This window comes from Populus trichocarpa, chromosome 12 (assembly GCF_000002775.5).
Source record: "Populus trichocarpa isolate Nisqually-1 chromosome 12, P.trichocarpa_v4.1, whole genome shotgun sequence".
Taxonomy (NCBI): domain Eukaryota; kingdom Viridiplantae; phylum Streptophyta; class Magnoliopsida; order Malpighiales; family Salicaceae; genus Populus; species Populus trichocarpa.
Genome location: NC_037296.2, coordinates 12,667,647 through 12,694,289, shown reverse-complemented (window position 1 = coordinate 12,694,289; position 26,643 = coordinate 12,667,647). Strand labels below are relative to the sequence as shown.

General features: G+C 34.4%; 2 protein-coding genes and 1 pseudogene across 2 annotated transcripts; all 3 read left to right on the top strand.

Moving 5' to 3' along the window:
- The first annotated feature begins 4,460 nt into the window (after window positions 1–4,460).
- Window positions 4,461–7,316, top strand: LOC7454592 (transcription factor bHLH137). Its single transcript, XM_052445785.1, has 8 exons — window positions 4,461–5,004; window positions 5,113–5,283; window positions 5,468–5,533; window positions 5,655–5,723; window positions 5,861–5,944; window positions 6,068–6,271; window positions 6,366–6,490; window positions 6,724–7,316. Exons 1-7 carry the CDS (start codon window positions 4,612–4,614, stop codon window positions 6,456–6,458), a joined length of 1,080 nt encoding a protein of 359 aa, XP_052301745.1. The 5' UTR covers window positions 4,461–4,611; the 3' UTR covers window positions 6,459–6,490; window positions 6,724–7,316.
- A 12,250-nt stretch (window positions 7,317–19,566) lies between these two features.
- LOC18103821 (sialyltransferase-like protein 2) lies at window positions 19,567–21,581 on the top strand (annotated as a pseudogene).
- A 1,978-nt stretch (window positions 21,582–23,559) lies between these two features.
- LOC7454590 (uncharacterized) lies at window positions 23,560–26,173 on the top strand. The gene is made up of 2 exons (XM_024582741.2): window positions 23,560–24,956; window positions 25,798–26,173. Exon 1 carries the CDS (start codon window positions 23,913–23,915, stop codon window positions 24,894–24,896), a length of 984 nt encoding a protein of 327 aa, XP_024438509.1. The 5' UTR covers window positions 23,560–23,912; the 3' UTR covers window positions 24,897–24,956; window positions 25,798–26,173.
- Window positions 26,174–26,643: the final 470 nt, after the last annotated feature.

The following is a 26,643-nucleotide window of genomic DNA, read 5'->3' as shown; positions in this document are numbered from 1 at the left end:
AAAAGGGAAAACAAACAGCCGGCTTTGTTTTGTTTCCACATTATTTTCTACTGAAACCACGGCCCGCATGTAAGAGGCTGATTGCATCATTGTAATTGAATTTAATTCCAAGATATCTTTTTTACTGTAAATATCTTTTTTTAATTATATTATTATTGAATTAACAAAACTTTCAATTAAATTAATGACTTGAATCTCAAATTTTTCTTAATTTTTTAAAAGATACCAAAATCACTTGAATGTTTTTTTTCATATTAAAAGAAATTCTGATTTGATAACTATACTATATCAATACAAAGATTTGAATTCCCATATCAATTGTTTTTGTTATGAAACTAAAGGCTGTTGGATTTAAAAAAAAAATGAAAATCGAGATTATAACATAACCAGCAAGATTATGATTGAGAAAAGAAAACAAACAGCCTGAGCTTTCAATGTACAATATACAAAAGAAAGAAGAGGGAATTAAACCCAGACCATGAAATCAGAAAAAGTTTTCGAGCTCAAATTGATGTTTTCGTTATTGCAACACTTCAGGTCATAATTTTCCAACCAATTTGTAATGACTGGGATTGCATTTCTTTTATAACCAAATTGTAATGGATGTAACAACCCAGTTGCAAAATTTACTAGTTCAAGCACGTTCATTGTTGCATATGGCTCGGCTAGATGGGTGGACTTGCCGCTCATCCAGGCTAAGTAAAACAAAGCAATTTGAAACTACGAGGGATCTAGTTTAATTGGTTAGGCAATATGTTTGTTTCTTAAAGGTTATCAGTTTAAGTTCCATAAATTTCAGGATCATTAGAAACTTACATTGTCGTTAATTTCAAGACCCATGAGATTAGTTGAAATGAACGTAAACTGACCTGGACATCCACGTTAATAAAAAAAAAACAATTTGAAATTAATCTGATTTAACTCAATCGAGTATGTAGATTAGCCCACAACATGATTAATTGATTTGACGTGTTCACTCACGATCTAATAAATTCAATTAAAACCCGTTAACATTTTATATTTTTTTTTAAAAATAAAATCATTTTGAACGTCTTCTTTTTTTAATTTAAATTAACTCAAGTGAAAACAAGTTTACTCGTCCCACCATGCAATTGCCAACCATGGCAACGGTAGCGAGTACTTTTGCGAATTTCAGCAACAATGTGGATGCCTCAACTTTCCTGAAACTTGGCCATTGTCATCGTCATTGTCGTAACCCCAAACGTTAACCAATCCCAAAACTCGTTTTCCTCGTCAATTTTGTCTTGTAAGTTGCCACTCAGTTGACTAGCTATAGTTTTTCAATCTTTTGTCACGTAATTTCTATATATATTTCTTAGTTCATCGGATCTTGTGCGCAATTAAGCACAACCATTTCTAGCGATTTCCATTCATAACTTGACCTTGTGGAAAAGGAGCATTGCCGCTTGGGCGAAAACGTGAAACATGCATGAAGTGAATCTTAGAATTTCTCGGTGGACTAAATCCAAAAGCTGTAATGTTCATAATTTCTAGAGAATAGTATTGCCTTGCCACATATATTCACTTCTAAATCCCAATGACTATTATGATATCTTTTATTACTTGAACTGAACGATAATAGTTAGACAATTAAGAGGGTATTTAAAAAAAAAGAAAAAAAAAGAGAGAGGATATCATTAAGATCATGGGCCGAAGCATTCCTCTTGAGGCTTGTGTTTGAGCAGTCTCATTCTTGAATCAAGTAGGCTTGGCCTCAAGCCCTCGGTGCTCTCAAGCAATTTTTTCTTTGATTCACGGTGCCCTCAAGCAATCTAGCTCGCCTATTTCTTGTCTACTTCTTTTTTAAGACTTTTTATAGTCAGCTGGATTCTCTCTATTCCTGTTTATTAATTGACGGAACCTTTTTATTTTTATTTTTGGGAGGTTGTAATTAAAGGTTTTTCTTCCCTTATATAAAAGTTTGTTTTCCATATATATATATATAAACAAATTATTTCTTAATTTGATTTTTTTATTATTATTATGACAGTCAAGTTATGTCCTTGGGACAAGCTGTGCACGTCAAAATTCTATTTTATTTCTCTGACTTTAAATAAAAGTAGACCATCCATGTTAAAATTAGAGAATTTTGCAAAACAAAACTATATAGGCCTAATATTATAGTTAATTAAAGGAGAAAAGTAAAATCACTCGTCAATTAGTTAGACCAACGCTTAAATTAAGCATTATATATTCTTTTGTGGTATAAACTTGTGATTTCTTACTGAAGAAATGAGAGACATGCTACTAAATTGCATAGTTCAAAGACAGTATATGGAATATAATGTATCTAAGACTTAGATATAATTTAACTCGAGGAACTCAGAAATGAAAAGCTTAGAAATATTTATTACTATTTCCTTATTATCTGAACTTTTAATCTAAAATGAAATAATAATATCCACAACATTAATTAAGAGTTTTTTATTTTATTTTTGGAATTTGTCACATAAATTTAGAGGAGATAAACTTTATTTCAAATTAGCTAAACATATAGGAGTAATTAATTTAATCGAAGGTGCTTCCCAAGCAGGTTATTACAATTTTACAGCAAAGTTGAATAAAATAACGATCCTCTTCTTTCCACCGCTCTCTTTGAAATAAATACAACTAGATTTTTTTTTCCCATCCTGCACTTGCACGGCGGGTCAAGGAGGCGCTGCCCGTGTCTCTAGAAGGGTGCGGTTCCTTCCACATATATGTACCAGTTATTTTTTATTAAAAAAATAAAATATTCTGAACTCCATGTGATAATTATAAAAAAAATCGAGGTTAGAAAACCAAAAAATACTTGACATTAGGCAAAAAAAAAATTGATCTTAAAACTTATGCGGTAATTACATAAAAAATATGAAAATTCTGAAACGACATTAGACATCGGCTGTGTTGTTTTATTTTTTTCAATGGTATGAGTGTAATTATACTATGTAATAAAATGTGAAAATATCACTTTATCCCTGAGTGTATGTTAAATCCTTTGGTTTTTGAAGGGTAAAATAGTTATTTTAGTGCTGGTTATACTGTTTACAATCAACCGTAAAATACCGACCAGAATTAGTGTAATGTGTATTAATTAGACATTTAACACACACTAAAAGGTAGCTTAAAAGAAGTATCATTATTTCAGAGCAGCAGCATAAGTACTCTCTCTCTCTCTCTCTCTCTCTCTCTCTCTATATATATATATATATATATAAAAGACATTAAACAGGAAAAGGGGCTGCCAAAGCTACTGTCGTTTAATCATCATTATTATACAACATACAGAAGCATAAGTAGTTAATTTATCTTTGAATTTTCTGAATCATTTATGACACCTACTGAAACCCCAACTCAAGAGCTTCGTGAAAAACCTCACAAAATCAACGTCTTAATTTTTAAGACTAACGAATGAGTCCGGAGATTAAGACTGCAAGACTTGGATGTCACTTAAATTAGTACCAGTATAGAAGGAATAAAGCTTATAGAAGTTGTATTGTGGGTGTTTGCAGTGAATTAAAAAAGAAGATGATAAATGCAGGTGGAATGTATAACAAGGTGGAGTGTATGGAATGAGTATATTTCCCTTTTACCTGGTGTTTTATACAAGTGAAGTACATCAACTAGTGTGGAATGAAGGGCATATATAGATTGCAAGACACTATTTGGTCTAGTTTAGAGGCAATTATGTGGGATAATAGCTGCTGACTGAGAAAGGAGGGCGACATGTGGTCATGTTCCGGCAATAGTATGCCTTAACGTCGTTCTTTGAGCTCCATTATGATGTGAGGATATATGAATATCAAGTGCCTGTACATTTTATCTTCATAGTTGATGATGGCGAGTAAACTAATTTTGACCAGGGGGTAATGTACCAGGTGTGTAGTCGGGGCGGACGTGAGCTCAATCCACCAAGGAAGGAGATGCGTGGCCAATCCACTGAAGGAGGAGGATGCGTGGCTAGTCTGGGAGGATGCGTGGCTAGTCTGGGAGGTCAATCCCAAAGGATGCATAGCTAATCTAACGAGGAGAGGGGAAGCGTGATCGGTCTAGGAGGATGCAAGGTCAGTTCGGGGAATGCTGGGTTGTTTCTGAGTCTAATCTAATGAGTTCCGTAAATAATTTCAAGCCTCATCCTTGCTTAGCAAGATAAAAGAAGAGAGAGAGAGAGACAGAGTAACTTTAGGTGATTGATCACTTGGGCAACAGAGACGACAAGACACAATAAATTTCATTTTGTCTTTAATGAATTCAATACATTTTCTTATTAAATTTATTATTGGTGGGAATGAATATTCCAATTTATTTTTATTTTAGTGTTTTTTTTTTTTTTTTAATTTTGAGGGGGAGAGAGAGAGATTAATGAGACCAGTCAAATGAACAGAAGCATTTTATGGATTTTGCGTAATAGTGTGTTTTTCTCTCTCATTCCTGATCTTTATATAAGCCTGGGGACCTCTTAGTTTTTGGTCACAGAGAGCCACTTTTTCCTGACTCTACTTCTGGCTCCTTCCAAGTCTCATCATCACAACCATCTCAGCTTCTCTCTTCAATCACTTTCCTTGAAAACTTGCGCAATAATTTCAATTCCAAGGCTTCTCTCTCTCTCAAATGGCAGCCTTTTCGTATCAGCACCCACCTTTATTTCTTGACTCAGTTATCTTGCCAAACATTACCACACCTATTATGAACATGAACAACAGCATGTATTGGTTTTATGATGAAGCTGGAGGCATCAATTCCAACAGTTTTTATCAAGTTTACCCTCCTGAAACTTTTCATGAAGCTCCTCTTGATGTTAGATTCCATGAATTTAGCCATCATGATCATAGCTCTAAGGTGTCTCTTAGTGATAATGAGACTTCCTTGACTAAAAAACAGAGCACAGGCTCCTCAACTGTGGTTGATAAGCTTGAAACTGGTGAGCAAGTTACTCAAGAAGTGACGCCCGTGGACAGGAAGAGGAAAACTACTAATGGGTCCTTGAATTCTGCTCAATCAAAGGTAGACCGCAACTAACAAAGTTCATTAATTACAACAGTACAAATTCTGTTTAAAGAGTACATGATTCATTACTTCATAGTTTTTGTTTGTATGTCTTTCTTGTTACAGGATGTTAAAGAAGTGAAAAGCAAGAGACAAAAGAAATGCAGAGGTGACATGAAACAAGAAGAGAAGAGGCCAAAAGCCGTGAAGAAAGTTCCTGAAGAGCCTCCAACAGGCTACGTTCATGTAAGAGCAAGGAGGGGCCAAGCAACAGATAGCCACAGCCTTGCAGAGAGGGTACTATGCTCCACCCCTACAAAGCTCACAGACTCTAATTTTGATTGAGATTTCAATTTCCCATTTTACCCTCACAAAAAGTTAACTAATTAACCTTGCATCTATCAATTATGTTCCAACTCCTACACAGTACTGCCTATCCATGTCTCGTTATACTTTAATACTTCCTGTTAATGGGTTTTAGGTAAGAAGAGAGAAAATCAGTGAGAGAATGAAGATGCTACAACGCCTTGTTCCTGGCTGTGACAAGGTAAAACTCCAGCTCCTTGGCTTAACTTTGTGTTTCTAAATAAAGTATAGTGTCATCTTTTTAGTTTCTCCTCAAGGTGATGTATACATCTAACATCTCATGTGGCGTGGTTTGACGTTAGGTAACTGGGAAGGCCCTTATGTTGGATGAGATTATTAATTATGTTCAGTCCCTACAAAATCAAGTGGAGGTAATGATAATAGACGTTAAGTACTGGGGTGATTACTGTGTTCTATTTTGTAATTATAACTATGATAATTTACTTCTTTTGTTCATGATAGTAATGCATGGATGTTAAACCAATTGTGTTTTTTGTAATTTTCACAGTTCTTATCCATGAAGCTTGCCTCTGTTAATCCCATGTTCTATGATTTTGGAATGGAGCTTGATGCATTCATGGTCAGACCAGAGGTAATAATGGGCTAGAAAAAGAATTTATTTTGGTCATTTATTAATTGGTCCAACTTTTACCACAATTTTTATTGTTTATGAATAAAGCCGATGAGGATCTTTGTCACTGACATGAATATGCAGAGATTAAGTAGCATGTCTCCACCACTGCCATCTCTGCAGCAATGCAGTCCAATCCAACCCACAGCTTTTGCTGACGCCGCCGCCGCCGCCACCACCACCGCTACTCCTACTACCTCCTTTGCTACAGCAAATAACTATCCTCTTATTGATAATTCAACTTCACTTTTACTTCAAGGAATGAGGCCTTCTGCCTTCACTACTGAGGTATACATTTTTTACCCTTCACCTACAGTTAAAGGAGATTTTTAGATGATTGCTAAGGACATTTTTCTAACAATGACAAACACATCATTTTCAGGATAGTTGTAACCTAATGTGGGATGTGGATGAGCGAAGACAAAAGTTTCTTAGTCCATCTGGGCTCACCAGCAACCTGTGTTCTTTCCATTAAATAGATACCAAGAGCTGCCCTACAAACATCTGGTAAGCCCTCATGTCCTGTCTCATGTAGCAATCACAAAATAAATAAATGCTACTAGTAATTGACTAAAGCATCCTGAATATATATATATATATATATATATATATATATATATATATATATATATATATATATATATATTATAGCATGCTCCTTATTAAATTTATTCATGGATTAATTAATTCTTAAATTTGATCCTGCGACTTTTGTTCCTCCTGTGGATCTATCTTTCCAGCTTGCAAGGAGATGTCAAAGCCAAAAAAAAAAAAAAAATACTAACCAGGGGAAACTAAGAAATCAACAGGAAGAGATGAAAAACTCAAAGCAAAGCTGCATTGGTTCGAGCATAAGTTCCAATGGAAGAATTCAGGCTTGCTTCTTCACTTATTTAAAGCTCTGGTTCCAAGTCCAATAGAATGAAAGTGGCATCTAAAACATGAATAAAGGGCAGCAACACCAATGGATGAAGAGCACAAAGAGACATGTAGAACCGACCAAATAAGACCAGATCTTTTCGTAGATCCCTTGTTCCTGTCCATTTTGAACCCTTAAAGTCTTGCTCGCACAAATTCCAAAGACCCCTTTATGGTGGTTAAGCCCTAGCTAGACACTTTTTTCCATGTAGTTCATAATAAACAGTACTGATTGAATTATTGTGGTTAATCTTCAGTCATTCTGTTATTACAGTTATTTTTACTGTTTCTTCCCTCCTCTTTCATGGAAAGAGAGAGCGTGAATGAGAGGTTAAAATGACTAGATAAAAGATGCTGTTACTGTAATTGACACGACTAGTACTTATGCATCTGTTCTTGTTATCGTTGGCTTTAATTTGTGTAGTTGGAATCTTCTGAACGTGTTTTGGCATTTTATGTGTTGAGCTGTCTGAGGTGAACTGAACTCCCCACCCATCTTTCTTATGACACGGTTGTGGACAGATCTTTTAACTCTATGGACTTCTATCTCCTTAAAATCTTGTACAGAAGCATCAAGCAACTTCTTCGATACTGTTACTTCTCCCTCGCAAGTGTCATCTTAACAGTGCTAATACATGAGTGTTGTTCCCAGAACAGTGTTAGAAAGAGGAAGAAATCAAAATACAAGGATATTACGAACATTAAAATTAAAAGATTTTGGTCAAATTTGGCTGAGAATAGCCAAACCATCAATTTCTAGTTATTATCTAGCTAGCATTGATGATGTGCACAGATGTACATGCATTTGATCTCAAAAGCAACGGTGCTAGCATCAACTGCGCAGTGAAGCATTTATCTGGGTCCATTCTGCTACTATTTTTGTAATTAAAAGAAGGTCAAATTTACCAGGTTATCAAAATGATACATTCCTTCTAATGTAAAAGAGTTAGGTTCAACTTTATACGAAAAATTGAGCTATACAAGCTACCTTCTCAATAAATTGGAAATCAACCAATTGTTCTATTCTAAAAAGTAACAGCCAGTAATGATAATTGATGGAGTTGGAAAAAAACTTTGGATAAAAATTTGATTTCTCATGGTTGTGTCCTACATTGATATTATTGTGACAATTGTGACTGTGCTTAACCATGAATCTACAAGTTCAATATTTGTGACTGTGCTTAACCATGAATCTACAAGTTCAATATTAAAACAGGAGAATCAACAAGTAAAAGAAATTAAAGTATAGTGTATATAAAAAGAAATAGAAGAGAAATGCATGCATGGAGAGAAAAAATGTAGGGACTAGGCCTAGAATAACATGGTTGACTTTTATGGTTGGTTGTTATGATTTAGGATGGCATAATTGGCTTTTATAGCATAGAATGACATAATTAACTTTTACAGCCTAATGCCTAGAATCATGCCTAGAATGTGAGTGTAGCTTGGTTTTCAATGGCTAAGTGGAGTTCTAGTGAAGGATTATATCTGGAATTTGCTTGGTGATCATATGTATTTATACACATAGATATTGAAATTTTTACATGGAAAAGGAGAATGTATCATTTATAAAGAAACTGGTATGTTACCATTGACTGGCTATAGTAGTCATTGATTATTATGTCATACCATGATTGTTGTGCATACTTGCTATTGATGAAAATATTAGCATGAAAAATGTAATTAGGGTAGAAAATGGTGTTTACCTTGCATAGAAAACTCTTGTATGCATAAAAAAATTTATATGCATGAAAAGCTTGTGTACGCTGCTCCTAAAAACCCAAAAAATACATAAAAAGGTGTGCTAGGTATCAGTATCCTTGGGCTATATTTCTAACTGTTTAAAAAAAATACTATTTTTCTTGGTATCATTATTTGCCCTACAAGTCTATTAAATAGACATGTTTAGAAGACTTTGATCAATATGAAGAAATATTTATTGTGGATGAAAAATGTTACCTTTTGTGGTTTTGCTTGCATGAAAAATGTCATCTTTGTGCCTTTTGTAAACATACGAGTTTTTCATGCAAAGAAGATGATATTATATCAAGTTCTAGTAGAGAATATTATTTTATATAGATTGGAAAATGTTTTGTGTTCATAAAAAAACATTGTGCAAGGAGATGTTGTATGGAGATGTAAAGATTTGAATGGAGATCCTGATGGATGTGTTTTGTGGAGATTTCAATGGAGACATAAATATCTTGTCATAAAGATTTTTCATAGAGATACTAAATGAAGATACGAAGATATCGGCATGGATCTTTTCATGGAGAAACACAACTTTATTGAAAAATTTAAATGGTGGAGATACAATTTTTGGATATAATCTAGAGATTATTTGATTTCAGGTAGCTCATCATGAAATGTTCAAACTTTTTTTCTTTTTTCTGGTTATCTCTCTTTCATGACAAATTGTTAGAGATAATTTCTAGCGATCAATCTTTCTATCTTTTTTTAGGAGATGACATTCCTTAGTGTTGTGTCAATGGTCATGATGAAATAGATAAAACTTGTTAGGGCTTACTATGTTTGAATCACTTTCATAGAAGGTAGGTATATATTGCGCGAAATCTTTTCTCTTAATGATGGCCAATACCGCAGCATATGTGGTGATAAGAGGTGTGGTTAGGAGATTGAAGAACGCTAGACTATCATGAATGTTCCCCCTTGTGTTTCTTTTGGATATTCTATTGGGATACCTGATAGCATTGTGGAGATTCTGTTATAAAAAAAATTATAGTGACCTTGCCTAGTCACATTGGCTTCCTCTTCTCTAATATAGTCCTCCATTACTTGTTTCATGTTAAGAAGAGTTATGTCATGGAGAGTGTACATGCATTCCTATAATGAGTAGTTATAGACTCTACTGTTATAGCATTAGTGGAAATGAGCTCGAGTAGATTCTTCATGTTGGTATTGATGATTCTAACATTTTATGTCACAAACTCAATGATATTTCTAATATTTTGTATGTGATTTTTGGGATTTGCAAGACCATCATAATTATCCAAGTTGGCCCTCGCATCGACATAGTTCTTGGCAAGGTTATCATAACATCATTGTCTTGTGTCACAAGCTCAATGATATTTCTAACATTTTGTATGTGATCTTTAGGATTTGCAAGGCCATTATAATTATCCAAGTTAGCCGTTGCGTCGACACAATTCTTGGAAAGTTGAGTATGCAATAATCTATGACAAAATGAAGAGTCTCCTGCCTATTATTCATGAGCCTATGTATTTACTAATCTCATCTCACGTCTCGATTTTTTTTACCGAGGAGCATGCAAGCAAGAGTAAGAGGAGGATTGATGGAGATAACCATGCTTGTGGGTAAGACCTGTTGAGGAGTGTTTTTCATAGAAAGAGTAACTCATTCACAAGGTTAGAGTATCGTGTCTAGTTTGCACATCGATTTGTCCAGTTTCTTCATAGAGCTGGAGTTGCCTTGGTGCACCTAGTGCACATAATGAAGCTTTTATTTCCTGTTAATAAAGTAGAAGAGTGTGAAGTTGTTTTTATATGAAAAGAATAACATTGTTTAACACTTGCACTTGATGAGTGAGTTAATAGAGATTTGGATGAGTTGTTGTTTTGATAGTGAGGAGATCAATTATTCTCCTATGTCCTAGAGTTTTTTCATCATGAAAAATAATTTTGATAAATTAGAATATCCTAGGGAATGAACTAGCTTTTTATTTTGTTTCCACAAACAATGTCACTAATGAAATCTAAAAAACTTTAGATAAAACTTGAATTTTCTGTATCTGGTATGACTGGGCCTAACTGTAAATTATTGGTGTGACTAGGCCTGACCACAAGTCCACAAGCTTTACTACAAAACAAGCCCTCTATTGCAACAAGGAACACTTCGATGTTTTAGTCAGTAAACATAAAAAAATTGTAATGTATATGAAAAGAAATGCAAGAGAAATGTATATATGAAGAAAAATATTTAGGGCTTAGACCTAAAATAACATGACTAGCTTTTATAGCTGATGATGGCATGACTGGTTTTGGCTAGAGTTTATGGTAGAGAATGACACGACTGCCTTTTATGGCCCTAAGTCTGGAACATGAGTGTAGCAATGGCTAAGTGGAGCTTTGTCCAAGAATCAGATCTGGATTTTGCTTGATGACTGTGTATATTTATACACCTAAATCTTGGATTTTTCTCATGGAGAAGGAGAACATATCATTGGTGGATAAAACTACTATGTTACCATTGGCTAACTATTGTAGTTATTGGTTATTATAGCATGCTATAATTATTGTGTCAGGTGCGCTAGAGTGGAAATATTGGTGATGTGCAACATCATTGGCATGTGGATGTAGAAAAAAAAATTAATGAAAGACAATATCATTGATATAAAAAAAATAAATAGAAAAGGTATGTCAAGGGTGATGTTATTGGGTTGAAATTCCAACCCATTTAGGTCATGTTAAACATCTAAGAATTTTTTTTTTTTTTGAAAAACACAATTCTTTTTTCTTATTACCATCAATAATAATATAGTGACCTCTATCCAATTTCGTAGTGTGATCCTAAAACTTGGTGGTCAGATGTTTAAGCTCAAATTAAATTTGAAACTAAACTACATAAAAAAAACAATTTAGTTAAGTCAAAACCTAGCTAATTAAAATAAATTCAAATAGATTGGAGTTGGAACCAAACCTTAGTGCTGTTTTATGAACTTAAAAACTTTACCATCTTGCCAAAACCAAAATTAAAAAAATAAATTAATTTTAATATTATATATAATTTATCACCTTAATTTACTTATTATTTAATGACGTGGGACCTCAATATATCGAGTTAGACTCTACTCTTACAACCATGTCCATTCAATGTGATAATTCTTCCATGAGATTGACACCCAAATAAACTATAGAGTTCAACATGATAATGAAAAAAGCTTCCAGTGTAGGGAAGGTGTACCAAAATAAAGGTTTCTTATTTATTTTTATTTATCCTATTAATTAATGGCATGAAGGAGCTAATTTACGTCTGCATGCACTCAACTTAATTACCAATGGAAGACAAAGGGGTTCGTCATAACCTCAGATTAACAACACGAAATATCACATCAAGAAAGCTACATAGATTGCTTGATTACCTCCATGGTTGCCTTATTTAACTTTATTAAAATCGCAATAATTGATAAACATACGGACAACAAAAGGCTAATCGCATCATTAACAAAACAAAAGGCTATATATTTACGTTGTTTGATTAACTTAATGATTGGATTAATTATGAATCGAATGATTGGCATGAAAAGTAGATTCAGCAAACGTTAAAGGTAGTCAGCTTATAATAAAGAGGGATTTTCCCCTCGTATGTCAACAAGTTACAATTCTCTAAGGCCGGCCTTCAGCTGGTATATCAATTTTGACAGAGAAAAAAAACTGATTATTCAGCATAATATAAGCATTTTCTCTAATCACTCACAGCTGTAGTCTGTAGATACAGACAATCCATGTGTTCCATCTGTTTTAAATGCTGACCCACATGTTGAATTTCTTGCATAACTGGCTCGTATGTGCATAGACATTTTTTAGTTTACTGTTTAAACATTTTTTATATATTATTTGCATAAGACTTATCTATTCAAAGTTCTGTTTTTCTATGTTTTAGCAGTAATTTTAAAGGTTGTAAGATCTTAATTTCTTTCTTTATTTTCAGTAAGTTTTTGCATCTCAATATTAACTTTCGTTGCAATCTCCCATGCATGCATGATCTCATCAAATACAGGTAATTCGTGAAAAAAAAGTAGGAGATTAGTCTTTATCAGCACGGTTTTGACATAACTTAGATATAAATATTTCTTGAATTTTGAAGAGGATATTCTCAGCAATTAGCGGAGAATTATTGGGCACAACTTTTTATTTTATCGATTAATATAGATCTCAATATGGTACAGGGACAAGGCTAGGACACTAGTCCTTCATCATCCACGTCTACTTTGCAATAGAAAAACGTTTGGAAACAAGCTAGATCTTGAATTTAATATTCTGCCTGAATTTAATTAGTTGAGATACTAGATTAATTTGCACGATCATTTTAATCAAATGTCTCTGAGCTGGTTTTGTTTAAGTTCTTTCCTAAATCAGCCAGTGTTTGTTCAAACATCTCTCTCAAAATTAGCACTGTTTAAATTAATTTAAGTGTTCGATATATTTAATTAACAACAATAGAATCTACTGAGAAATTATTGGTTTCAAGAATCAATTATTCTGATGAGAGAATAATCGGAAATAAAGCAACAACTAGCTAGTTCATGAACTCCAATCAGCAGGATGCTGAAGTGACTGAGAAGAAATTAATAGATTGGTTTGATGACGAGTATACGATCAACACAGGGACCCAAAAGCTGATGACAAGAATGAAAATCTAAGAGCATAAGGGACCCTGATGAAGAAATTGATCAGTTGGTGAGCTACAGAAGCTTCACAATATGCTAATTTGCATGCTATCATCCAGTTGGCAGCCCCAAGTGCTTCAAAGCAATTTTGGGTGACTTTGATTTCAATATTGTGCAGAGGAGACAGCAAATTGAAAGAGAGCCCCCCAACAATACAAATTTAAGCCAGGTAGCAAGTATTGAATGGTCATGGTGTTGAGCAAAATTGAGTTTGGTGGGTCATATCCTCTATTGATTGGTAATCAAATAATTGTTCAACATTTGAACTATCATTATCATGTATGTGCAAGTTTATCAGTATATATATCTATCAGCTTTTATGACAGTTTGATTATCACGATGTGTTTAAGGTACATGAAAGCTGTTGGAAGATGATAGAAGATAAAAAGGAAAAATGGAGAAGAAATGTCGTTGTCCTTAGACTATGCAAGAGATGGGACTGGGCATGCAAGTCACTGTTTTTGTTACCCAAAAATGACATGGAAAACATTGCTCCAGAAGCTCTAATGATCCTTCTTTTCCATAAAAATATAAGCATCCGAAGATGAGCTGACTTGTACTCCATTACTTTCATAATAAAGCAACGTTCGGGAGCTTCACGCTTGTCACAGTTTAGCCCCGCAATTATAACCAGAAACTGAAACCAATAAGGATCGATCATATGATAAGAAACTTGTTATCTGATCCAAACTGTATAGCATCCAATTCCAGGTTCGCTTTAAGGCCCCTCTCTCTCTCTCTCTCTCATGGCCTGGATACTTCTCTCCACTTTCATGATGATACTATAGACATGGTTTGACCCATCGAAATCTTATATAGGACACGACGAGTATAGCTGCAAGCCACAGGTAGACTCCAAGGCCATGCCAAGCTCTTTTCAGTTTTCATATAAAGGACCTTACACAGTAACAGCAACAAGATCCTTCCATGCTCTGTCAACATCCCAGGCCATGTATAACAAATTAGCAAAAGCTACACTTCATTGGGCATGACTGTATATATACGTACACGACATCAAGAGCTTATATAATTGCTCGTCCATGCTGACTGGCCGACATCCAGGTATGGTACCGCCTCAGCTTGCTCTCTAATCTGGGTTTTGTCGTTCTCAAGTAAGAAATATCACCATGACAAGTTGATTTCAATATTCATTATTTTTTTTTTCTACGTCAAGAAGGAGCAATACTTTCAGATTGGTAGTTTCAACATCAAATGAGAGAAAAAAATTTTCTTTTACAATTTGAAGGGCACAATCTACTTCGGAGCACTATGATCTCTCTCTTAATTAGATCTAAACACTAATAATTAATTATTTAAACTAGCAAATGATACTTTCCTTTGGATTGACACTCCTTTTATTAAATTACATATCATCCATTGATCCTTTCTGTTACCTTCTATATATATCCACTTTCTCCATTAAAATCTCATGTCATGTGCTTGTCGCGTTTTCAAGGGTAAAATATATACCCCTTGAACTATTGTTATTGACAGTCTCTATTTTTATTTATTTTTCATTCTAATACATGAACTTTTTGTCATCATCACCATTGAAACTCCACCTTTGTGACTAGTAAATCAACTCATAAGAACATTTAGAACAGTAAAATTATTAATATGATATTTTGAATAATGTAAATATTTTTTAAAAATATTTTAACCGTTCATTTGTATTTTAATATATTTAATAATAATACAACTACTTGCCTATTATTGGAGATGTCAACCGTTGGCCAACGGTTATATATAGCTTTTCTATCATAACATATAGGAATGGCTTCTGATCAATGCTTTTTTCTACCGTAACATATAGGAATGACTTCTGAATTTAACAAAAGGAATCTGGGCTTTCCTGACTATATTAGGCTAGTGAGAAACATATCTATTTTGGCCAAATGACATGGCTATCCCCCAATAATTTGCTTGATTCTATATAGTATGTGTGAGTCGCAATTTGCTTGATCATGTTTTTAATATGTTTTCTTAAGACAATTTATTAATTAGGTACTGATCCCGTGAAGTAGAAATATTTAGGAATTTCACATCTATATGCATAATTAGCATTGAGACTTCCACAAGCTAGTAATTAGGTTAAGTACTGGACACAAAATTAATACATGGATAAACTTAGAGAGAGGCAGTGCCCCTAGAAAAGGTAGTTTTCCCTACAGGCATCACAAATAGTCATTGTATACCTAGAGTCTCTTGACACAGATTACTTGAATGATCGGTGAATTTGGCATCAAGAACGTGTTTTCATGTTTCCTTTTTCCTCCTCGTCTATCATACTAGGCAAAAACCATATATTCTCGGACATTTGCAATGCGTACTCTCTCAACATCAAGATCTTCTTCAGTCATAATTTTTAGTTTTATCCTTTGGGGAGAACATATGGTCATTGAAGTGGACACATCATGAAGACACTAACATTCGAGATCGAGATAACTTACCAGAGGCCACGAAGTTCTTTTTTCCTACTCTAATTTATCAAAACACAAAAAATACATTTTGAACCGTATGATTGCCATACCATGGTATCATATGCTTACTATTCTTTTCATCGACGGCAATTATTATTGAATAACCTGCTATATTAATTAAGACCAAATACTTATTCTAATCAATCTTTAAAAAATATATATTCTTTATGCATGTTGACATGGTGTATTCGGATAAATCAATTCTCCTTAAAGCTGATAACACCAGACACAGGAATCTTAACGAACCAACACGCTAGTAGAGAAACCCTCGGATGATCACTTCTCGCGTAGCTAGCTAGCCGTGCCTTTGTTTTATCGCTCGGCTAGACAAACATTTCCATGAACCATCGGGCAGGATAACTCACTAGCGAGTCGTAGAAGGATCCCTTATAGTGAGAAGGAATTTCTTTATCTTAATTATAGGTGACATTTTAGTTCTTTTTTCCCACATCATCCAGTATCTATGAGTGAAAACCAATCTCGTTAGGTGATGACTCTAAAATACAAACCAAAGAGTTAAAAAAATTAAAGAAGCCAATTTTTTATTACCAGTTCTATCCTCTAAAATCACTAGTTAGTTATAATTTAGTTCTTGGAATTTGTTTAAAATAAATAAATTAATTAATTCATGAAGTATCAAAAACAATAAAACAGCTCCTAATTAATTAACCTGTGTGATCATACTTACTTTAATAGTACCTCGTTAAAAAAAATCATTCTTTTCTCATCGATCTTCCAATATTATCTACTTTTTTTTTCTATTTCTCAAAGAAGAACACATAAAACAATTCGAAATTAATATATAATGAATTTAAAATCATGGAGATTAAATATATAATTTTTAAAACCTTGAGGACTGATCATTAATTAATTTGTTGTGATAAACTACAAATTGATTAAGTTATAATGATCGGTTCTTAAAGAAATATGTATACTAGAATGAATGATCTTAGACACAGAGGCAGACTTCAAAATTATGAGAAGGTTTTTGTGGAACAAAATGTTGACCGGCCCCATGTATGATAAAATCGGCGCTGCCTCATTTTGTTGGCCCAAAACCATCGTATTTAGGCATGTTACCTTATAGAAAACGAAGTTACATATATTATGCGGCTGCCTCAGATGTGGTCCAGCAGGACCATGTGCATGAATCTTCCTACAAGACTTGACTGAAATTCTCCATTGTGATGCTCTAGGGTTAGCTCTTCTGATCAGGCCGTAGCGGCTTTGGAATTTTACTATCTTCTAAACCAAAAAAGAAAGAAAGAGAAAAGAAGAACACCATCATAGAATATGATATGGAGCCCTCTGAATTCCAAGTGATGATACAGGTATATGATTATGCATGAGAGCCCCGCCACGCAAATTAGTTGCCTATATGTGTGTAATACATCAAATTTCACTGTTCTTTTCTTTAATAATATTGTTTAGGATTGTAATAACTTACAAGCATGTTTTTGATTAATTTTAACAATATTTAAGGTATTACTGTACTAGATTTTGCATATCACCGCTAAATTATTATTAAGTACGAAATTTATTCTCAAACTTGTGCATTTATATATAAGAAATTGATCTCCCTTACACGCTCAATTAATTATTAAACTCAAATAAAGATAATAATTACATAAAAAACTACTTTATCGACTACCAAAACCCAAAATAGAGGTCGGCAAAGGAATGATATTGAATTCACGATAAATTAATTTCTCAAATGAGATTCAAATCCGAGATAATAATATGAATAAACCAACATCTTAAAGATAAAGTTATAGTAATCGAATCAATGGCATACTTGCTTCCCGGAAGCATCACAGAGACAACACGAAACAAGTTTGGGATCATTGTTTGAATCAGGTTTACACTAGCCAACAATAAAGAAGAAGCCAACTGACTAGCCGGTGCATTCATGCAAAATCTTCCAATATTTGTTCTTTCAGCTAAAATATAAGCAGTGGAATTATCATATTCTTTATCGATACATATCGGCCAAAAACAGTGATATCCACATTCAATAGGGGCGGACCACTAAAGGGTAAGATGGTTGGGAAGGTGCAGCCTATGGTTGTGGCCAATGGGGTCAGGGTCCCACCATGGTCTGCTAGGCAATAGAGGAGCAAGCCTGCATGGCAAGCCCCCTTGGCTATTCAATGGCCTTGTCTCTTTTGTCTGGTGAAGAGAGAGGGATGAAAGGTGACATTGATTTCATTTGCTAGTGTCCTCATCTCCTAGTAGCTAGCCAAGAAATGGCATGTCTAAAAAGGAGACCAAAGAACTTGATCCCACTTGTTATATGTTTTGGACTATATATATATATATATATATATATAGTTTTCATCGATCCCCTTTTGATCAAGTTAGACTTCTTTCTTTAATACATGGACCTCTTAAAATCCTTCGTGTTTTTATATCTTATCCATATTTAATATTGTGATGTTGAATTAATAATTGTTATTTTTCAAAATAAAAGAACAATCATATAAGCTGTTCTTTAAAAGTTGAATCGTCATTGTGTTTCCCAGCATGGTTCGGACTTGATAGTCTATGAATTCATCAAGACACCCTTTAATTTGCCTAACTTGCCAACTTGTCCATGCACAAATTGCTGTTCATGCACTATATAATTCACATGCATAGGAGAATTCAAAATGCAAAAAGAGTTTCAAACTGTGGATGCTACGCTTACCAGAGTCTTTCTTCGATCCAAAAACAGGAACAATTTTTTTGTTTGTTTGTTTTATCACCATTGATATTGGAAAGGAAACAAAAATGAATTTCCAAGCAGCCCAACAAGAAAACACCAACACCCCCTCCCACTTGCTTAACTAGTTGAACTCTAGAAAAAAGAAAATCCTGGGACCATAACCCGAAATAGCTGTCTGCTTTCAAACACAAAGCACATATAGTATGATCATGCTGTGTTTCTTCATTAACATTAGCCGTTCCAATCCATATATTATACAACTGACAAGCCATTTGTAATTAAGCCATGCTTCTTGGAGAACAAACATGTTCGTACAGATTGCAACACTGGCAAACTTAGCGCATGAGCATCGGTATTGTGATGGTTTTTGTGACTGTAATTTAAAAATATAAATTTATAAAAAATATAAATTATATTTTTTTTTTAATAAGATTAAAAGAAAATTTAATAGAACCCATATAAAATTATATTATTTATTAATTGATAAAATACTTTTAAATTTATAATCGAAAACAAAACGCAGACCGCATCTGTTACAAAAACAAACGAGCTTTGATCCCTCACTACAATTTTGGGCCATTACCTAGAATAGGCTGAGACTGCAATTAGCTTTTTGGTCTTTTGGAGGCTGTTTTGATTAGTCTGAGATAAGAGCAAGTCTTTGGGCCTCCAGAGACAATAATCTCTAGATGGATTTATTGGGCTTTAAGGCCCATTTCAAACCTTGAGCCTGGCGTGGTGGAGGAAAAGATAATATTTACCCCCCAATTGTCACTCAATTGTCAATTGATCCTAAGAGAAAAGAACTTTCAATTGGGATCCCCATCTATCATGCATTAGCAAATTAACCCTCTTCTTTAAATTCTTAGTATTAAAATAATACATTGTCTCAAATTTTGTTTTTGTTTGAGGACCTGTTTGAAAATAATATGATAATTGAGGAATGAGTACATGAACTGATTTTAAAGAGTGGAGCTGTGAAAAATATACGGATCATCCTCCTCCTCCTCCAGAGGATCCATCAATTTTATTTATAAAAAAAATAAAAATAAAAATGAGGTTAATGCAGTTGGGGTTCTTCCTAGCTTTAGCTTCTGGTCTCTGCTCTTCTCATCTACATCGCCGGCGTCTCCGATCTACGTACGTTATTTTCATGCATTCCTCTCTCTCTACCTACATTTACTACTTCGTTACTCTAAATTTCCCCATGGACACCGTACCCAAATGGGTATGCTTTCCTTTCTTTTTACCCTTTTCAGTTTTTAAAATTTGGTTATTGATGTTCTTTGCTTGGATCCGAAATAAGATTTTAAAAAAAAAAAAATTAACCATATTAGGAGTAAAATGAAAAGTTTCTCAAATTGATGCCAATGTATGTTTGATGTTCTGTTTGTAAACAGAAAGATCCTAAGACGGGACAACTTGAAGGACTATCATTTGAATTTAATCTATGTGAAGCTGTGGCTACGGGGGAACAGGTGAGCTTTGCTTCGCATGTGTGTGCTTCAGGATTAAGTTCTGGTAACCCAGCCTTCTTGCTGTGTTGCTGAGGTGATGTGTGTTGTGTGGTGTTGTTATGTTTGAATTTTGATGTGATGTACAATTGATTTATTAAATAGTGAGGCCGTTGTCAGGAGCGGAATAGTACTACGAGACTCACGAGGGAGTTTATTGATGCTTTACCTGTTTACCAAATGGATGGGAGGACTATGCATGGCGTAGGATCAATAAAGGAGTACTTCTGTATGTTCTTTTAATTTTCTGGTGATTTTTTTGTGGATAAATTACAGTGTAGCGATAGGAAAGCAGTGACTTCAACCAATCTTCTACATAAAGTTGAGATGACTTACGTTGTGTCCTCCAATCAGGAGTTTGTTCATAGAAGAAATGGAGAAAATGTTAAAGTATTGCTCATAGCAGGAATCCTTCATTTAAGATGAATGTTTAGTTATCATGGAAGTATTTGTGGTTTTCTCAGAAAAGAAACTAAAAGTTAATCTCTTGTTAAGATGTCAGCGGTTTTATATTTATGTTACTTTTTTAAAAGTTTTTAGTAGTTCCCCGTGAGATTTATTTTTATTCCATAACTTTGCTATAAAATTTCTCAAGAAATGGGTTTGATTATTCAGTTTTGATACTTAATTGGGTTATTGTAAGCTATTAGGACTATTGACGGTAAGTTGTAGTCTGATTTGTTATATTTATGTTCTGCAGTAACCGATATGAGAATATAACCTATGCTTGGAGAAACTTTCGTTACTACTCCCTATGACACCACCCGATGTTCCAAAGCAGTTTGATCGATGTGCTGTTATTGGTAATTCAGGAGATCTTTTAAAAACAAAGTTTGGAAAGGAAATTGATGATTATGATGTTGTTATTAGAGAAAATGGTGCCCCAGTTGAGGTTAAGCTCTTTCTATTTATTTATTATTGTCAGCAGTCTAATTGTTTTTGCCACCTTTGAATATTGTTGGTTTTGTTTTGCTATTTTGTTGTGGCAGAACTATACAGAGTTCGTGGGAAAGAAAAGCTGATTTCGCCTTCTTAACAGGGGATCTGCTAAAGCCCTTGATAAAGTTGTGTAGTTAGATGGTATGTGCACTGGTCTCTGTCTTACCATGCCTTTCATTTATTGCTAGAATACTGATATTATGAATCCTACAGAAACAAGAAAGGAATTGTCTAATGAAAATCAGAGAGGCCTTTCTCTTCTGCTTTTCTTGCTGGCTTGGCTTTGCCTTTTGTTTTCTGTAGGAAGTTCCAATAAACAATCCTGTAAATCTCATGTTAGGAGCATCTTTTGGATCAGCAGCTAAAGGAACTGGACTCGAGGCTCTTGAGTTTGCTCTCTCTATCTGTGAGTCAGTTGATATGCATGGTTTCACGGTGAACCCAGGATACAAAGAATGGTATAAAAATGTCTCAATAGTTATATCTTGCAGAGAGTACTTCCCACACTTTTATTGTCGAACTTGACTAAGGAACCTTGTGTTATTTCAGGACAAGATATTCCTCTGAATCGAGACAAGGTCACACCCCTCTCCATTATCAGACATTACCATCCTGAGTAGATTAGCAGAAAATATAAACAATCAACACATAAAAAAAGAGTTAAAGAATCACACATAAAGAATTTCATCGGTTGTATTATTTGCTAAATAACATTCAAAGAACAGGGCTCAATATCAGATCTTACTATCATGGATTCATTAATGGATTAAGAAAATAAATAAAACATAAAACTAGTTCAAAAATCATCATGTAAAAAACACGGTGGTGTATTAATTAATTAATTATATATTAGCATAAAACAAATAAAAATTGCTCTTTTTTATATAAAAATAGTTTATCCATCATTTCTTTGGGTGAGTTGAGGTGAGCTTTCATGATGGATGGATGTTGGTTTTTGGTGAGGTTTAGGAACTGTAATGGTTAGAAAATATGGTGATTTGAGCAGGCGTGGGGGGCTGTAATAGCTGGAGATTTGAGGGTATTTCAGGGGCTATTAAGGGATGGTTTCAAGGTTGTTTGAGACTTTGGGTTTGGAGATTGAATTCAAAGCTTTTCATGGATAGAGAAATGGTGGAAATGGGGGCTATTGGGCGTGTTCGCTCGTGAGGAGAAGAGGGGCATGGTTGGTGCGACGGTGGGGAAGCTGCTTCGAGCAGGAGGTGATGAAAAGGGGTTGTTATGTTATTCAGGAATGGCGGGGAAAGGGGTTGATGAGGGTGAGAGAGCTGCGTGTGTTTTTTTTTTAGATTCTTCTTTTATGTCCATTTTTTTTTCTCCTCTCTTACTGTTCATCGAGCACCTATTTATATTATCATTATCTTCTTTTTTTATTCCTTCTTTTCTCATTATCTTTTCCTCACTTATGCCACCTTTACCACCTTCTCTTCTTTTCTCGTGTTTGGAAATGCGGTTATATTTATGTTTTTAAAAAATTAAACTTTCTTATTAAAAATTAATTTTTTTATATGTTTTGAATTGTTTTAATACGCTAATCTTAAAAATAATTTTTAAAAAATAAAAAAAACATTTCAGCACGAAAAACATTTTGAAAAGCAACCGCAACTACATTCTCAAACATATATATATATATATATATATATATATATATATATATATAAAAACTTTATTTTAATGCATTTTAGCACGAAAAACACTTTGAAAAGTAACCGCAATTACACTCTCAAACATGTCTATATATATAAAAAACTTTATCTCAAAATCAGAAGAGAAGCGTTTTCAAAATAATCAAATTTGTATCATAATTTCAAGTAATTTTCTTAACTAAATGTTATAGTACTTTATTTGATAAGCATTTTCAAAGATTCACGATCCATTACTGTGTTTATCTCTAGTAAATAATATGTAATAACTTCATGGCATACAATGTATTTTACATATGAGTGAAATACTTTTTGATATATATATTTTATGAAATATGAGTGAAGTCATGTGTTGCATAGTATACTCTGGTTAAAAAAATCAATGAGATTATAAAGATATTGTTCTAATATAACATTAATTAGGGACCAAACTGTCACGTTTAAGAATAAAGAGACTAAACTATAACTTTACATATCAGGGACCATAATGATTTTTTGTCATTTTCTACCTCACAAGGGAGCTAGCTTGTCAATTTATCCTCTTCTTTGAATATTTATTAAACTCCTTGAAACGTTGACCCATATCATATAAATTTAACCAATTTCATCTAAGATCAATAATTTTAACAAATCATCATGATCAATATCAATTTGACATGCTAACTTAATCTTATCCAATGATTAACTTTAAAAACAAGCCCATTTAACCTTTAATCTTAACAAATTCTAGAATATGTTTGGTAGTGTGGTTGCGATTGCTTTTTAAATAGCTTTTCGTGCCAAAATGCATGTCAATGATTTTTTTTTATTTTTTAAAAATCATTTTTGACATCAGCACATCAAAATGATTTGAAAACACTAAAAACATATTAATTTCAAGTTAATAAAAAAATAAATAAAATTTAAATTTTATCAAAAACGCTTTTGAAACGTAGAAACAAACAGTCCCTAAACCTTGTTTAATAATTAGGGCACGATTATTAGCGGAAAACAACAATGGATAAACACCACGAGTATTACCATCATTAATTACCTTTACCTCGCGCACCTGGTTCTTTCCTAAATCCCACCATTCTATATCGAGACACGCGTCAAACACCCAGCGAACCCATTTTACACACTCACTCGCTCTCTCTCGACTCTTCCCTCTCCTCCTCTCTCTCTCTCAACCGGCCACATAAAAGAAATACATAAACAAAGGCAAACCCTAAAGATAGAGAAGAGTTTTGATTTTCAGGTTTCTTTTTGGATAGAAGTGTAGAAAGCTTTCAAAATCCCATCTTTAAATGGCAGAGATACACCCACCTGAGACCCATCTAAACAGCGGCGGCTTTGGCGGTGGAGGTGGCGGTGGAGGAAGCAGCGGAGGAGGGGGGGCATTAACTTCAACTGAAACTGTGGGGTCAAAGAGGCAGCGGAGGCCAAGTGTCCGATTAGGCGAGATAGGCGGTGGAGACCAACTTTATGAATCCCAACACCACCGTAGAACTGCCAGCAATAGTTGGAAACAACAACAGCAGCAGATTTTGGGTTTTAAAGAGGCAAGTAAATCATCAAAGACTCGAGCTTTAACGAATTTAAGTGAGTTTAATGAAACTCCTGACGGGGATAATGATATTAATTTGGATAGTGTTGCAATTGGGAGTTGGAGAGTTAAGCATTCATCGAAAAAGAGAGGGTCTTTGAATGTTAGTGCCAAGCGAGTTAGGTCTAATTGGGTGTCTAAATTTGATGATAGTGGTGGTGGAGTTGGTAATGGTGGTGAAGGGGAGGAGAAATATAGTGGTGGTGAAGATATAGGTGAGGAGGAGGAAGAGATTTATAGAGAATTTGATCTTGAGAATTCAGAAAGTTTGTTGAAAGAACAAAGCCCAATTCATGATTCACTTGAGAATTTGGGAGATGGGAATGAGAGGGAAGTGTACTACAATAGGAGAGTGGTTAGGGGGAGGAATTATCGTAATGTTAATCAAGATTATCTTCCTGAGGGGGTTGAATTATCAAGCCCATCGGATAATGATACGAGAGATTATAGGAATAATGGGAGGTGTGGCGATGGCAGTGGCAGTGGAGGGGAGGATGGAGTGAGGATTTGGCTGAATAGTTTAGGGTTAGGGAAATATGCGCCAGTTTTTGAGATTCATGAGGTGGATGATGAGGTTTTGCCAATGTTGACATTGGAGGATTTGAAGGATATGGGAATCAATGCTGTTGGGTCTAGAAGGAAGATGTTTTGTGCTATTCAGAAGCTAGGAAAGGGGTTTTCTTGATGTTTTTGGGTGAACTTGCAGTTCTGGTTGTTTTCTAATGGAGAATTTGTTTCAGCCATGGTAATTAAGATGCATCATGTCTGAATTTAATTTAAGTTATTTTGTTCCATGTATTAGTAATAGTTGTGCTTTTTGGTACAAGTAGGATGTTTTGCTTAGTATCACTTTCTTGCCCTATATCAATGCATTTTTAATTCTGTGCAGTTTTCTATTACATGGCCCTCGAATTGATTTGCTTGAGTAGTTGTAGTTGTGTTCATGAGCCTGAAGCTATATTTGATGTGCGTATTCCCTTAATCATCTCTGGGGTGGTACTGTCATCTCAAACTGTTTAGTAATCCCTGTTTGAATTAAAGTCCAGAAGTGGTTGCCATTCCTCAACACTAGAAGATTGGCTTTTTATAGATCTCTGAGTCGGTGGTTTTAGATTTTGTCAGCATGAAGTGCAACCTATCAAATGAGGTGTGGTTTGCATTTCAACTTTCAAGGTCCGCTGAGGTTGCCAGAATTTCTAGTTGATTTCCTGTGGTATATAGCCGTGCAGTTTTTAAAATGCTAAGGTACCCTGAAGTTGTTTGTAATTACTTTGCAAACTGTGACTAGGCAAAAGAAAGCCCTTGCATCAATGAGGTCTCAACTTGTGGAGTGGTTCTGAAAGATGCAGAGGTTATATTTGAGAAGAGCAAATGAAGTTCTTTTTTATGGAGACCAGGGTTAATAAATTGGTGATTCAACACATAGTGTCTTTATTCAGAGCATAGGAGTTATTTCTATATATTGTTCTGTCATTATTAATTCCTCTGTAAACAATATTGTTGGATATTGATTGTCTAATATTTGACATCTCAGTTCACCTCCATTTAAGCTGAAATGAGTTTTTCATATTTGTTGTTGAATGCAGGTTAATTAGAAGAAATATTAAGCCAATTCCAAAGATTTGGAGAAGACGTGTTAGGTAACTCATGTTATGGCATTCTTGATCAGAAGCCGTTGTAGAGATCTCAAACTGACAGAAAAGTGGAGAAGGTCATACCTTTGGTGCATGCTTCTCAGCAAATGAAGTATTGGTCAAATTTGTTTTAGTAAGAGCTGTGCTAGATGGAATCGATTCCAAGTCAATGCTTGCTATAGAGCTATTCTTGTCCTGTTGAATAAATAGAACGATTTACTGATATTTTCCAAAACCAGTCATTTGATGATAGATGCTTGACATTGAGAGAGGAGTTGAATATTGTTGTTTGCTAATGGAGAGAAATTGCGGGCAGCATTACATGTCACTCAGTTTTCTTTTTCCAGTGTTTCTCCTTTTATGCATTTAGATAAGCTTCTTGTTTTAGAATTGATATAATACATATACACCTTGTATAAGCTAAGCACGTCTTTGAACATTTGCAGGCCAGTTGGTATAACTTTGATCATATGTTAATGTTTGTGGACCAAATTTTGTGAAAGAAGCCATGTCGAACTTGCAAACATTAAACTTCTGTGGGGGTCTGCTGGCTTTGAGGTTCCATTGGCAGAGCTGCAAATGTGATATTCATTTGACTAGTTTAGAGCATAGTTATTAAACCCGGCCCGGGGGTTGACCCGGCCAAGGGGCCGGGTCCCGGGTTTCATGGGTCAACCCGGGTCAACTCGGGTCAATCCGGAAAAATTAAAAAAAAAATTAAAGTTTTAATATTTCATATGAAAAAATCCATGTAAATATAGATTATACATATTATGAAGTTTAAAAGAATATTTTAAA

What these genes read in the sequence shown, in the direction of transcription:
- LOC7454592 (XM_052445785.1), top strand. Translation starts at nt 4,612, where the DNA reads ATGGCAGCCTTTTCGTATCAGCACCCACCTTTATTTCTTGACTCAGTT. An exon ending in TGAATTCTGCTCAATCAAAG is followed by an intron (nt 5,005 to 5,112) that starts GTAGACCGCAAC and finishes TTCTTGTTACAG; the next exon opens with GATGTTAAAGAAGTGAAAAG. An exon ending in TTGTTCCTGGCTGTGACAAG is followed by an intron (nt 5,534 to 5,654) that starts GTAAAACTCCAG and finishes GTTTGACGTTAG; the next exon opens with GTAACTGGGAAGGCCCTTAT.
- LOC7454590 (XM_024582741.2), top strand. Translation starts at nt 23,913, where the DNA reads ATGGCAGAGATACACCCACCTGAGACCCATCTAAACAGCGGCGGCTTT.